The 11,862-nt window shown below is 41.1% G+C and overlaps 1 protein-coding gene across 1 annotated transcript; it reads left to right on the top strand.

Annotated features, from left to right (window-relative positions):
- The first annotated feature begins 145 nt into the window (after window positions 1–145).
- LOC104724637 (putative disease resistance protein At5g47260) lies at window positions 146–5,991 on the top strand. The gene is given in 10 exon segments (XM_087474756.1): window positions 146–447; window positions 567–2,894; window positions 2,897–2,931; window positions 2,933–3,313; window positions 3,492–3,670; window positions 4,041–4,432; window positions 4,519–4,806; window positions 4,809–4,976; window positions 5,069–5,531; window positions 5,696–5,991. Coding segments are annotated over 9 exon segments (4,131 nt in total). The 5' UTR covers window positions 146–447; window positions 567–743; the 3' UTR covers window positions 5,770–5,991.
- The last annotated feature ends 5,871 nt before the right edge of the window (window positions 5,992–11,862 follow it).

Here is an 11,862-nt window from a genome sequence, read left to right as displayed (position 1 = left end):
AGAAAAAGAGAGATGAGATGACTAATAAGAGAAGAAGAAAAATGCCGCACATGTCTAAAAGAATTAAAGGTCTAGTCTGCTTTTCCTGTGTGTGTGTGGGGGTTGTTAGAAAAGATAAAGATGTATCCTTTTTCTCTATTCTAATAATATACACAGTAGAAGAGACGTTACGGGCCTAAAAGAGATGGAAGATGGAAGATGATCTTCTCGAATTCGGAATCGTATCAGGAATTTTCCCACTCTTTTTGCTCATATTGAAGTAGGCAACTAGCTGCCACTCTCTGATCCTCTTCTCGCATCATACTTTTCAATCTTCAGTTCTGCTGTTCGCCGGCGACGTTCTCTCTTGTCCGTACCGTAACATCTCTCTAGTCACAAGAAAGGATTAGGACCTTATGTAGAGGGATTGCTTCATCGGGTTTCTTCCTTTTTGCCGCCAAATCCGAGGTGAATTGCTGCTCATCTTATGCTCTTTCACCAATTTTTTTTTTTGCCGGCGAGAGGAATTTAGGTTTTTTTGAAAACTGAATCATCGTCTTTTCTGCTTTTTTGACATCAACAAAAAGGAAGGGCAAAATTGTCTTCTCGTTCCCAAGTCAGCCAGCCAAATTGTATTACAAAGCCTCAAGCTTTTCCCTCCAGGTTTCTCATAAGTAGTGATTGATTAAGGAGTGCTAAATCTGCCATCTTGATTCTCTTGACAGCTTTTTCAACTCACAAATACAAAAAAAAAAAAAAAAAAAATGGGTAATAGTTTGTCCGTTGAATCTCCATCTCTGCTGAATCGAAAGTATTTAGAAAACCTGGAGGAAAAGCTTGAGGCTTTGCAGAAAGAAATGCAAGACCTCAACGCAATGAGAAACGATCACTCGAAACGGCTGTCCGAAGAAACACAAGGTCTACAACAAGTCAAAGAATGGGTTTCAATGGTCCAAGAGATTGAACCGAGAGCCAATCGTCTACTTGATGAAAGTGTCTCTGAAATGCAGAGACTGTCAAGGTACGACTATGGTTCCCTTATCCCTGCATCCACCTATCGTTATAGTGAAAAGGTTCTCATGACTCTTGAACAAGTTAAAACTCTGAGAACTAAGGGGGTCTTTGAAGATGTCGTCTCTCGCAGACCTCTTCCGCCTCTTGTGATAAAGTTGCCCCCGATTCAACTAACTCTTTCTCAACAAAACTTGTTTCAAAGGGCGTGTCAGTTTTTAGAGGAACAAAATGTTGGGGCTTTGTGTATTTATGGTAGGGGTGGAGTAGGCAAAACCACCCTTCTTACTGAAATCAAAAACAAGTTTCTTTTTGAAGCATTTGGTCTTGTCATCTTTGTTGTTGTCAAGTCTGAAGTGGTCGAGAGCATACAGGACGCAATCATCGGTAGATTAGGCCTACTATGGGGAACAGAAACTAAAGAGGACAAGGCAGCTAAAATATATATGGCCTTAAAGGGACAGAGATTTTTCTTGTTATTGGACGGCATCCAGAGCGGATTGGATCTTGATAAAATTGGAGTTCCTTTTCCCAGCCAAGAAAATGGATGCAAAATCGTGCTCACTACTCGATCTCGGGAAGCATGTGATGATAACAAGTGGGTTGATGCTAAGGTAGAAGTTACATGTTTGAGCCCAGACGAAGCATGGGATTTGTTTCAAGAGACCGTCGGAGAGAACACGTTGAGAAGTCATCAAGACATACCTAAGCTCGCAAGAGTTGTTGCTAGTTCATGCCGTGGTTTGCCCCTTTCTCTCAGTGTCATTGGTGAGGCCATGTCACGCAAAAGGACTGTACGCGAATGGCGTTACTCTATTCATGTTTTGGCTTCATCCACAGCCGAATTTCCAGATATGGAAGATGGGGCTCTTCCCGTGTTAAAGTCTATCTATGATTATATGAGTGATGAGAATATCATCAGGTTATGCTTCCTTTATTGTGCTCTGTTTCCAGAAAATTGTGATATAAGAAAAGAAGATCTGGTAAACTACTGGATATGCGAGGGAATCCTTGCAAATGTAGATAGAGAGAAAGCTGAGCTCCAGGGATATGAAATTATCTGTGATTTGGTTAGGATGCGATTGTTGATGGAGGCTGGAAATGGATATTGTGTAAAGATGCATGGTTTGGTTCGTGAAATGGCCTTGTGGATAGCATCTGACTTTGGGAGGCAGATTGAACACTTTGTCGTGGTAGCCGGTGAGAGAATACATCAGATGCCAATGGTCAACGACTGGGGGATGGTTAGAAGAATGTCAGTGACATCTACTCAGATTCAGAATATATCAGATTCTCTCCAGTGTTCCGAGCTTACAACCCTTGTGCTCCAAAGAAACAGACACTTGAAATTGATCTCGGGTACTTTCTTTCAGAGGATGACAAGTCTTGTAGTCTTGGATCTATCATTAAACAAAGAACTTGGTGAATTGCCGGAAGAAGTTTCAAGCCTGGTGTTGCTGCGGTTTCTCAACTTATCATGGACATTTATAAAAGGATTGCCCCTTGGTTTAAAAGAGCTTAAGAGTTTGATACACTTGGATTTGGATTACACATCTAATCTTCAAGAAATTGACGTGATAGCAAGTTTATTGAATTTGCAAGTACTGAGATTATTTCATTCTGTTTCCATGGATCTCAAGTTAATGGAGGATCTACAACTTTTGAAGAGCCTGAAAGAGTTGAGTCTAACCGTGAGAGGATCTTCTGCTTTGCAGCAGTTACTAAGTATCCATGGGTTGGCAAGTTCTATCCAACGTTTACATCTCACTGAAACTACAATAGCCGATGGAGGAAGTTTATCGTTGAATGCTATGTTTGGTCTTCGCGAGCTTGATATTTTGGGATGTAATATCCCGGAGATAACCACTGATTGGAGTAGCACCATCCAAAGGGACATTGTGAAAATCCACAATTGCAGAACATACGCACAATGACTATTCATGGTTGAATGTCTTAGAGACTTGACATGGTTGCTGTTAGCCCCGTGTCTTGGTGATCTAAGTGTATCTGAGTGTCCGCAAATGGAAGAAGTAATAAGCAAAGAGAAAGCTATGACCAAGCTGGGTCATACGAGTGAGCAGCCCTTTCAAAATCTAACTAAGCTCGTCTTAGATGGTTTAGAAGACATCTACTGGACTCCTCTACCCTTCCCAGTTTTGGAATATCTCGAGATAAGGCGTTGTCCAGAGCTTAGAAGACATCCATTCAACTCTGAGAGTGCTGTAGGAAATCAAGTTGAAATGAAAATCGATGAGAAATGGATAAAAGTGGTTGAATTGGAGGATGAAGCTACGAAACAACGTTTCTCCCATATCAGTAACAGGTATCTATCTTTTTCCTCATCTTACATTTTGTTCTCTACTACGTACCATCTTAATTTTTTTGTTTTCCCTATAATTGTCAATCGTATTATTAATAGAAACTGGAAAGCTAAACTGATAAGATTTTGCAATGATGATCCTCATTTTGATTGATCATTTTTTTTTGTACGAACTATGTAGCAAACGGACGGAGTACAGAGACTTTCCACAGATGGCTGAAGATCCGAAGATGGATGGTCTGACTCTGACATCGGAGTCACATCCAATCCAAAACATTGACCAGGTCGGGACTACAAGAAGTGGAAAGACGGCCGTCCAATCTGGAACACACGCAACAGCTGGTATGATTGACACTCCTGGTACGAATTTTTGTAACCATGGCCCATTTCAAAAAAAGATCATTCTTCTCTTTTGGCGATTGAATTTTATTTTCTTCTTATAAAGCTTTGATTTTTTTCTGTATACAAAATAATTTCAAAGGTGAGTTGTAATTTAACGCTTGTTCGATAAGTCACAGTTCTTTCTTTATGTTGCTGTTGGGTTTTAGTGTACTATGTATACAAATCAACTTGTGAAATTTCGATTACTTCTAGTTCTAGCTTCGATCCTAAATGTTGGGTAACTTTGGAAAGGCTATAACTTTTTAGATTATAGTTGTTGGGTGATATGCTCCAATTAATGTTCTGGTTGCGTATATGTACATAACCAGTGTTTATTTGTTTCGTGCAGTGGAGAACCCTCGCCGTTCTAATCTCTTCTCGACAGTGAAGGGTTTCTTGTTCTCAGGTGGGGACAAGAAAGGGGTTTCACTGACCTCTAACTCCTCTGACCGCGAAGTCAATCAAAGCGGGTCAGTGTTTAACTCTCCGGATGTCTCTGGGACGAGCGCAGAATCTTCCATGGGGAGGAAGAACTCGTACCCTACAATGTCCACTAGAGCAAGTAATCTCAGAGAGTTCAGCATTACTGATCTCAAGTCTGCAACAAAGAACTTTAGCCAATCTGTTATGATTGGAGAAGGCGGTTTTGGTCGTGTCTTCAGGGGAACAGTTAGGAATTTAGAAGACCCGTCAATTACAATCGAAGTCGCGGTGAAGCAGCTTGGTAAAAGAGGGTTGCAGGTAAGTCTTTTTCTCCAGCTTTGTTCTCAAGATTTTGCAGTTATTCACGGGGCTAACTCGATTATCTCATTTCTTGGATTTTTTAGGGGTATAAGGAATGGGTTACAGAATTGAACTTCCTCGGGATTATTGAGCATATAAACTTGGTAAAATTAATTGGCTATTGTGCAGAAGATGATGAGCGTGGAATCCAACGGCTTCTGGTTTTTGAATATATGCCTAACCGAAGTGTTGAATTCCACTTATCCACTCGGTCACTCATAGTCCTTACTTGGGACCTCAGATTGAGAATTGCCCAAGATGCAGCTCGCGGCTTAACATACCTGCTCGAAGAAATGGATTTTGAGGTAATGTCATGACTCTGCTACGTGATTGATCTCATCTCTGTCTATTTACTGACTTTAATCTTTTGTTCTTTCAGATTATATTCCGTGATTTCAAGTCCTCAAACATTCTTTTGGATGAGGATTGGATAGCTAAGCTCTCGGGGTTTGGTTTGGCTAGTTTAGGTCCATCTAAAGAACCAACCCATGTTTCTACTTCTGTAAGTTCTGCATTTCACAATTTTTCGGTTACTAGATTTGAGAAAAGACATCTTAATCTATTAACACGTTACAATGAAACCGGCTTTATTAGGTTGTAGGAACTATAGGTTATGCAGCACCTGAATACATTCAAGCCGGCCGTCTCACATTGAAAAGCCATGTGTGGGCTTATGGAGTGTTCCTCTATGAGCTTATCACAGGGAGGCGACCGATAGACAGAAGCAAACCCAAGGGAGAGCAGAAGCTTCTAGAATGGGTGAAACCTTATCTATCGGACACAAGGAAGTTCAAGCTCATATTAGACCTGAGACTCGAAGGGAAGTACCCGATCAAATCGGTTCAAAAGCTAGCTGTTGTGGCCAACAGATGTTTGGTTAGGAATCCAAAGGCACGTCCCAAGATGAGTGAGGTGTTAGAGATGGTGACCAAGATTGTGGAAGCTTCTATAGGGAACGGCAGCCCGCAGCTAGATCCGTTGAACAGTCTAAAAGCTTCTAGAGATGCGGCGGGAGGACAGAAACAAACCCAAGGGAAAGCAGAAGCGTCTAGAATGGGTAAGACCTTATCTATCTGACCCAAGGAAGTTCAAGCTCATATTAGATCCGAGATGATGTGTTTGTATTTTATAGGTTTTAACCATAGTTTTTAGGTTTGTTTGTCTTTTATTGAGTTAAAGTGTGCTTTTAGAGTCTTTTTAATATTTTGTGAGTCTGTACAGGTTCTAAGCTACTTTGGAAGGAAACTGAGTGTTTTGGTGATGAAAATAAGCATCTGGAGCAAACACAAGAATAAGCATCCAGGATCGGCTGATCCTCATTCGTTTTAAACTGACTTTTAGGGTTTTATTTTAGTATTTAAGCACGAGGCTCGATCTCTAGAGACACAACTTTTATTCTACGCAGCTTTTGAGTACTTGTAAGCTTTGGGAAAAGATCTCTAATCATCTCTAACACTTTGGAGAAGAATTCTGAACCTTTTTATTTATCTTTGCAGTTCAATTATGTTTTCTTCATCTTTGATTTGTTGTTTCTGTTTATCTATGTTTGAGTAGTTTTACTTTTGGGTTTCGGGTTTCAAAAAGGGATTTATGGTTCTCTAAATTTAGGTTGTTAGATTTGGGATTGATCTTATTGTTCTTCATATACTGTTGTTGGGAGAGGCACTTTAAAACATTTCTACAACATTGTCTGAATGACTATGCATGTATCTCCATGCCGAACCTCCAAATCTTACTTCCATTCCGATGTTCGGCTGAGGATGTGGATATGCTTCTAAAGTCGGTCACGACAGATGAGATTAGGGCAGTCTTGTTTGCAATGCCAAAGGATAAGTCCCCATGGCCCGATGGCTATACCGTGGAGTTCTATAAAGCAATGTGGGATAATATAGGTCCAGAGTTTATTATAGCGGTTCAATCTTTTTTTGTGAAAGGGTTTCTCCCAAAGGGCTTGAATGCCACTATCCTTGCTCTTATTCCGAAAAAATCTGAGGCAAGGGAGATGAAAGACTACCGTCCTATCTCATGTTGCAATGTACTCTACAAGGTGATCTAAAAAATTCTTGCTAATAGGCTTAAACGAGTTTTGCCTAAGTTCATCTCAGGCAATCAATCAACATTTGTGAAGGATAGGTTGTTGATAGAAAATGTTTTGTTAGCCACGGAGTTGGTGAAGGATTATCATAAGATTACATGTCCATCTCGCTGTGCGATTCAAATTGATATCTCCAAGGCTTTTGATTCAGTTCAGTGGTCTTTTCTGCTCAACACTCTTCAAGCCATGGCTTTTCCACCCGGTTTCATTCATTGGATCGCTCTGTGTGTTACCACATCTTCGGTTTCGGTTCAAGTTAATGGAGAATTAGCAGGCTATTTTGGTAGCACAAGAGGATTGCGACATGGTTGTTCTCTTTCACCTTATTTATTCGTGATATGTATGGAGGTTCTATCTAAGAAGTTGGACACAGCTGCAGCCACAAGACACTTTGGTTATCATCCGCGGTGTAAAACCATGGGTCTTACTCATCTCAGCTTTGCGGATGACTTAATGGTGCTAACGGATGGCAAGGTTCGGTCTATTGAAGGTATCATCAATGTTTTTGAGGGTTTTGCTCGAGCTTCAGGACTTAGGATCAGTCTTGAAAAATCATCCTTGTATTTAGAAGGAATTACAGAGGCAGTCCAACAAGAAGTTTGTTCACGGTTTCCCTTTGCTATTGGTACGCTCCCGGTTCGTTACTTGGGGCTACCTCTGCTCACCAAGAGGTTTGCTGTTGTGGATTACCAACCGTTATTGGTTAAACTCAGAAAATGGATTGGTACTTGGACTTCACGGTCTCTATCTTTTGCGGGGAGATTAAACTTGGTAAGCTCGGTTCTATGGGGCATAACCAATTTCTGGTTGGCGGCATTTCGCCTTCCTAAAGCTTGTATCAGGGAGATCGATAAGCTCTGTTCTGCCTTTATTTGGTCCGGACCTGATCTGAGTTCATGTAAAGCAAAGGTGGCTTGGAAGGATGTCTGCAAACCAAGAGAGGAGGGTGGGTTGGGCCTCCGTTCGTTAACAGAGGCAAATAATGTTTGTTGCTTGAAGCTGGTCTGGAGAATTGTCTCGCATAGTCCCTCTTTGTGGGTTCGTTGGGTCACTACAAATTTTCTTAAAGGGGAATCCTTCTGGGCTGTGAGCGTGACTGCTTCTGCAGGGTCGTGGATATGGCGTAAGTTACTTTAGTACAAGACAGTCGCAAGGGAGCTTTCTAAGTGTGAAGTTGGGAATGGTTTACAAACCTCTTTTTGGTATGATAAGTGGTCTAATTTGGGTTGTCTGATGGATATCACAGGTCGTCGTGGAATCATTGCTTTAGGCATTAATCTATCTGCTACTCTGGCTGAGGCTTGGCACCCTCGACGGAGGCGCAAGCATAGAGAAGGTGCTCTCAACCTTATTGAGGAGACTTTAACTCAGCAGTGGCATCAACGTGACAGCTCCAGACCTGATGCAGTTTTGTGGAGGGGTACGGGTGACTCCTTCACGGATTCTTTCTCCACAAAAAACACTTGGCTTCACACTCGCGTGGCTTCATCCAAAGTCTCTTCGCATTCTGGTGTTTGGTTCCCTCATGCTACACCGAAATTCTCTTTTTGTACTTGGCTCGCAATGAAAAACCGCCTTTCTACTGCAGATCAGGTGATGCTCTGGCAACGGGATGCTTCTCCGATGTGTGTTCTGTGCAATCTTCAAGCGGAGTCGCGTGATCACTTATTTTTCCGATGTTGCTATTCCACTGAGGTTTGGTCTGCACTAGCTATTCCAGTCATCCCTAGAGGGTTTTCCACGGATTGGGGGGAGGTTGTCCAGCACCTCACCCCGCCTGCACACGATCGTATTCCCCTGTTTCTGATTCGCTACTGTTTTCAAATCATTGTCTACTCGCTCTGGAGGGAGCAGAATGACAGGAAACATGGTGCATCGCCTCTTCCAGCCGCACGACTTATCTCTTTGTTGGATAAGAAGATCAGAAACAAGGTCCTCGCCATCCAAAGAGAGGGGGATTTGCGCTACGAAGCTGCTCTAAGATGCTGGTTAGCATCACGTGGATTCTAGCAGTCTTTAAACTTTTGAATGATTTGCTCTGTTATCATTTCTAATTCTTAAGTACCCATCGGACCAATTGTAAAGAGAACGCTATTTTTTCTTGAATTAATTTAACATTATATTCAAAAAATAATGCTTAAGCTAGACTGATCACCTACATTAAGATTTTAGGTTTAATTCATCGTGACACCAAAAGTGTTGTTGAGTTGCTTGAAAAGAACATAGGTGAGCAAGGTGGACCTTAGACAACGGAAGTTGAAGTTGATCCACCTTGTGAACAAATCAAACTTGAACTTTAATGCTTGCTTGTTTAGCTAGATTCAAACGGAAGTTTAGGGTCTAGTTATCTCCTTACATAGTTAGCTAATGCTGCGGAAGTCGGTTATCTTTATAATTGAGATTTGAGTTCAAGAACGAGGTCTAATGCTTTCCTAATCTATCATCTAAATTTGTGGTTGTATCCCCTAACTGATTCCCTACGCCCAATATTTTTCCTTGAATTCAAAACCCTGATTTATTTCCGTTTTTAATTGGTTACTTGAAACACAAACCTCCTCTTTGGCCTTAGCTATACTTGATATTTACAATTTCATAGTGCATTGATTCGACCTTGAAGTGTTACGACGACACCACTGGATCGTGGTTGAGTGCACATTAGGTTTTAATTGACCTTTGATCACGAGGCTCGAGGGGAAGTACCTGATCAAATCGGTTCAAAAGCTAGCTGTTGTGGCCAACAGATGTTTGGTTAGGAATCCAAAGGCACGTCCCAAGATGAGTGAGGTGTTAGAGATGGTGGAGATGGTGGCCAAGATTGTGAAAGCTTATAAAGAGAACAGCAGCCCGCAGCTAGTTCCGTTGAATAGTCTAAAAGCTTCTACAGATGCGGCGGGAGGACAGAAACAAACGCAAGGGAAAGCAGAAGCGTCTAAAATGGGTAAGACCTTATCTATCTGACACAAGGAGGTTCAAGCTCATATTAAATCCGAGGCTCAAAGGGAAGTACCTGATCAAATCGGTTCAAAAGCTAGCTGTTGTGGTCAACTGATGTTTAGTTAGGAATCCAAAGGCATGTCCCAAGATGAGTGAGATGTTAGAGCTGGTGACCAAGACTGTGGAAGCTTTTACAGGGAATATCAGCCGGCAGCTAGTTCCGTTGAATAGTCTAAATGCTTCTAGAGACGGGGGAGGAAAGAACAAGAGGGTTTTAGAGACGATAATCAATGGTGATGACGGCGGCGGCGGTGAATGAGGTTGTTTTGGAAAGTTATGGAACCCAAAGACCATAGGAGCTTGTTGATTGCTTAAAATTTAACCTCATCTCACGAATATAGAAGATGAGGTTTGGCCGAAATCCATTGGTCATACACGGAAGCTAGTGATCCTTGATGACGTTTGGACAAAGGAATCTCTAGATCAGCTGATGTTCAATATTCCTGAAACCATAACGCTTGTGGTCTCACAATCTAAACTCGCAGATACCATGAAGAAGGGAGATAAGAGGGATGAGAAAGAAGTAGGCGGTGATTTTTTTTTTAGTTTTTTTTAAGGGTTTTTAGAATAATGGCTCTGATACCATGTTACTCAGTAAATGTGAGTTGCCCTTCTATTCATTAGAGGTTACACATATATACAAGTATAGGAGAGTGCTCTCCAAGTCTTAGCGATATATACATGGTAAGTGAATATTTCATATTCCCTTATCTATCACCTAGAACCACCAATAATGTAGAGTTACTAAATGATCATGAAGCAACGTCTCTGTTCTGTCTCTCTGGTTTCAACCAGAAATCAGTCCCTTCAGGGTTCAGGAAAAGTTTGGTCAAGCAGGTAATGGGTCTGCTACAAGTGTTACATGCATAATAGTAATATTCTTTGTACTTCAGTACTCATATGGACTCTATTTGGTAAGTTGTTGGGGAGTGTAAAGGTCTACCTTTGTCTCTGAAAGTCATTGGTGCTTCATTAGAAGACCAACCTGAAAAATATTGGGAAAGTGCAGTGGAGAGGTTATCAAGAGGTAAACCTGTTGATGAAACTCATGAGAATAAAGTGTTTGCTCAAATCGAAGCAACTCTAGAAAATCTCGATCCTAAAAGCAAAGAGTGTTTCTTGGATATGGGTGCTTTCCCTGAAGGCAAGAAAATCCCTGTTGATGTTCTCATCAACATGTTGGTGGAGATACATGATCTAGAGGACGCAACTGCCTTTGATGTTCTTGTTAATTTAGCAAACCGGAATCTCCTTACTCTCGTGAAAGATCCAACGTAAGGTTATAGAACTCTTTATGTTCTCATCTCTTGTAGCCACATTTACAGTTATAACCATTCTTAACCAGTTTACCATGGATAATGTTGCAGGTTTATCGCTATGCCCACTAGCTACTATGATATATTTGTGACGCAGCACGATGTTTTAAGAGATGTAGCACTTCATCTTAGCAATCGTGGGAAAGTAAGTAGAAGAGAGCGGTTAAAATAATGCCAAAAAGAGAGTCAATGCTTCCCAGAGAATGGGAGAGGAGCAATGATGAGCCATACAATGCCCGGGTGGTTTCCATTCACAGGCAAGAATTAGTTACACGACGATATTCTAATGAATTAATTCGGTTTGTCACTAGACTCGTAAGCTATTTATATGGATTTCAATTTTATTTTATTTTTCTTTACAGGAGAAATGACTGAGATGGACTGGTTTAACATGGATTTCCCCCATGCAGAAGCTCTGATAATAAACTTCTCTTCAGACAACTATGTATTGCCTCCTTTCATTGCTAATATGGAAAGGCTTAGCCGCTTAGGGTGTTTGTGATTAACAACAACGGTATCTCTCCAGCGCATGCCCATCTACATGACTTCCCCATCTCTACCAATTTGACCAATCCGAGGAGTCTCTGGCTTGAGAGGGTTCATGTCCCTGAACTCTCTAGCAGTACGATACCCTTGGAAAACCTCCACAAGCTATATCTGGTTATTTGCAAGATCAATAACAGTTTTGATCAGACAGCAGTAGACATGACAATTTGAGTAACAAACTTCAAAATGGCTATAGACTTAGCCTTTGTCTCACTGTCTGAACCAGAAGGTATCCCGTTGCCATCATTATCATAATGTTCATCAATGTCGCGACTCTTTTGCTCTCCATTTTTCTCAAGACTCAAGAGAGTGTTATAAAACGTTGATGCATCGATTGTTTATAAATATTCATCGTAATGATACAAACAACAAACTAAACGGTTCATATCATTTTTAGATTGGTAATTTATTACAATAAAAAAGGCAAAAGTAGGCTA

Source organism: Camelina sativa, chromosome 11, assembly GCF_030686135.1.
Source record: "Camelina sativa cultivar CO46 ecotype springtype chromosome 11, ASM3068613v1".
In the NCBI taxonomy this organism is placed as follows: Eukaryota; Viridiplantae; Streptophyta; class Magnoliopsida; order Brassicales; family Brassicaceae; genus Camelina; species Camelina sativa.
Note: the sequence above shows the minus strand (reverse complement) of the source record. Positions and strands in the feature narration are given on the sequence as shown.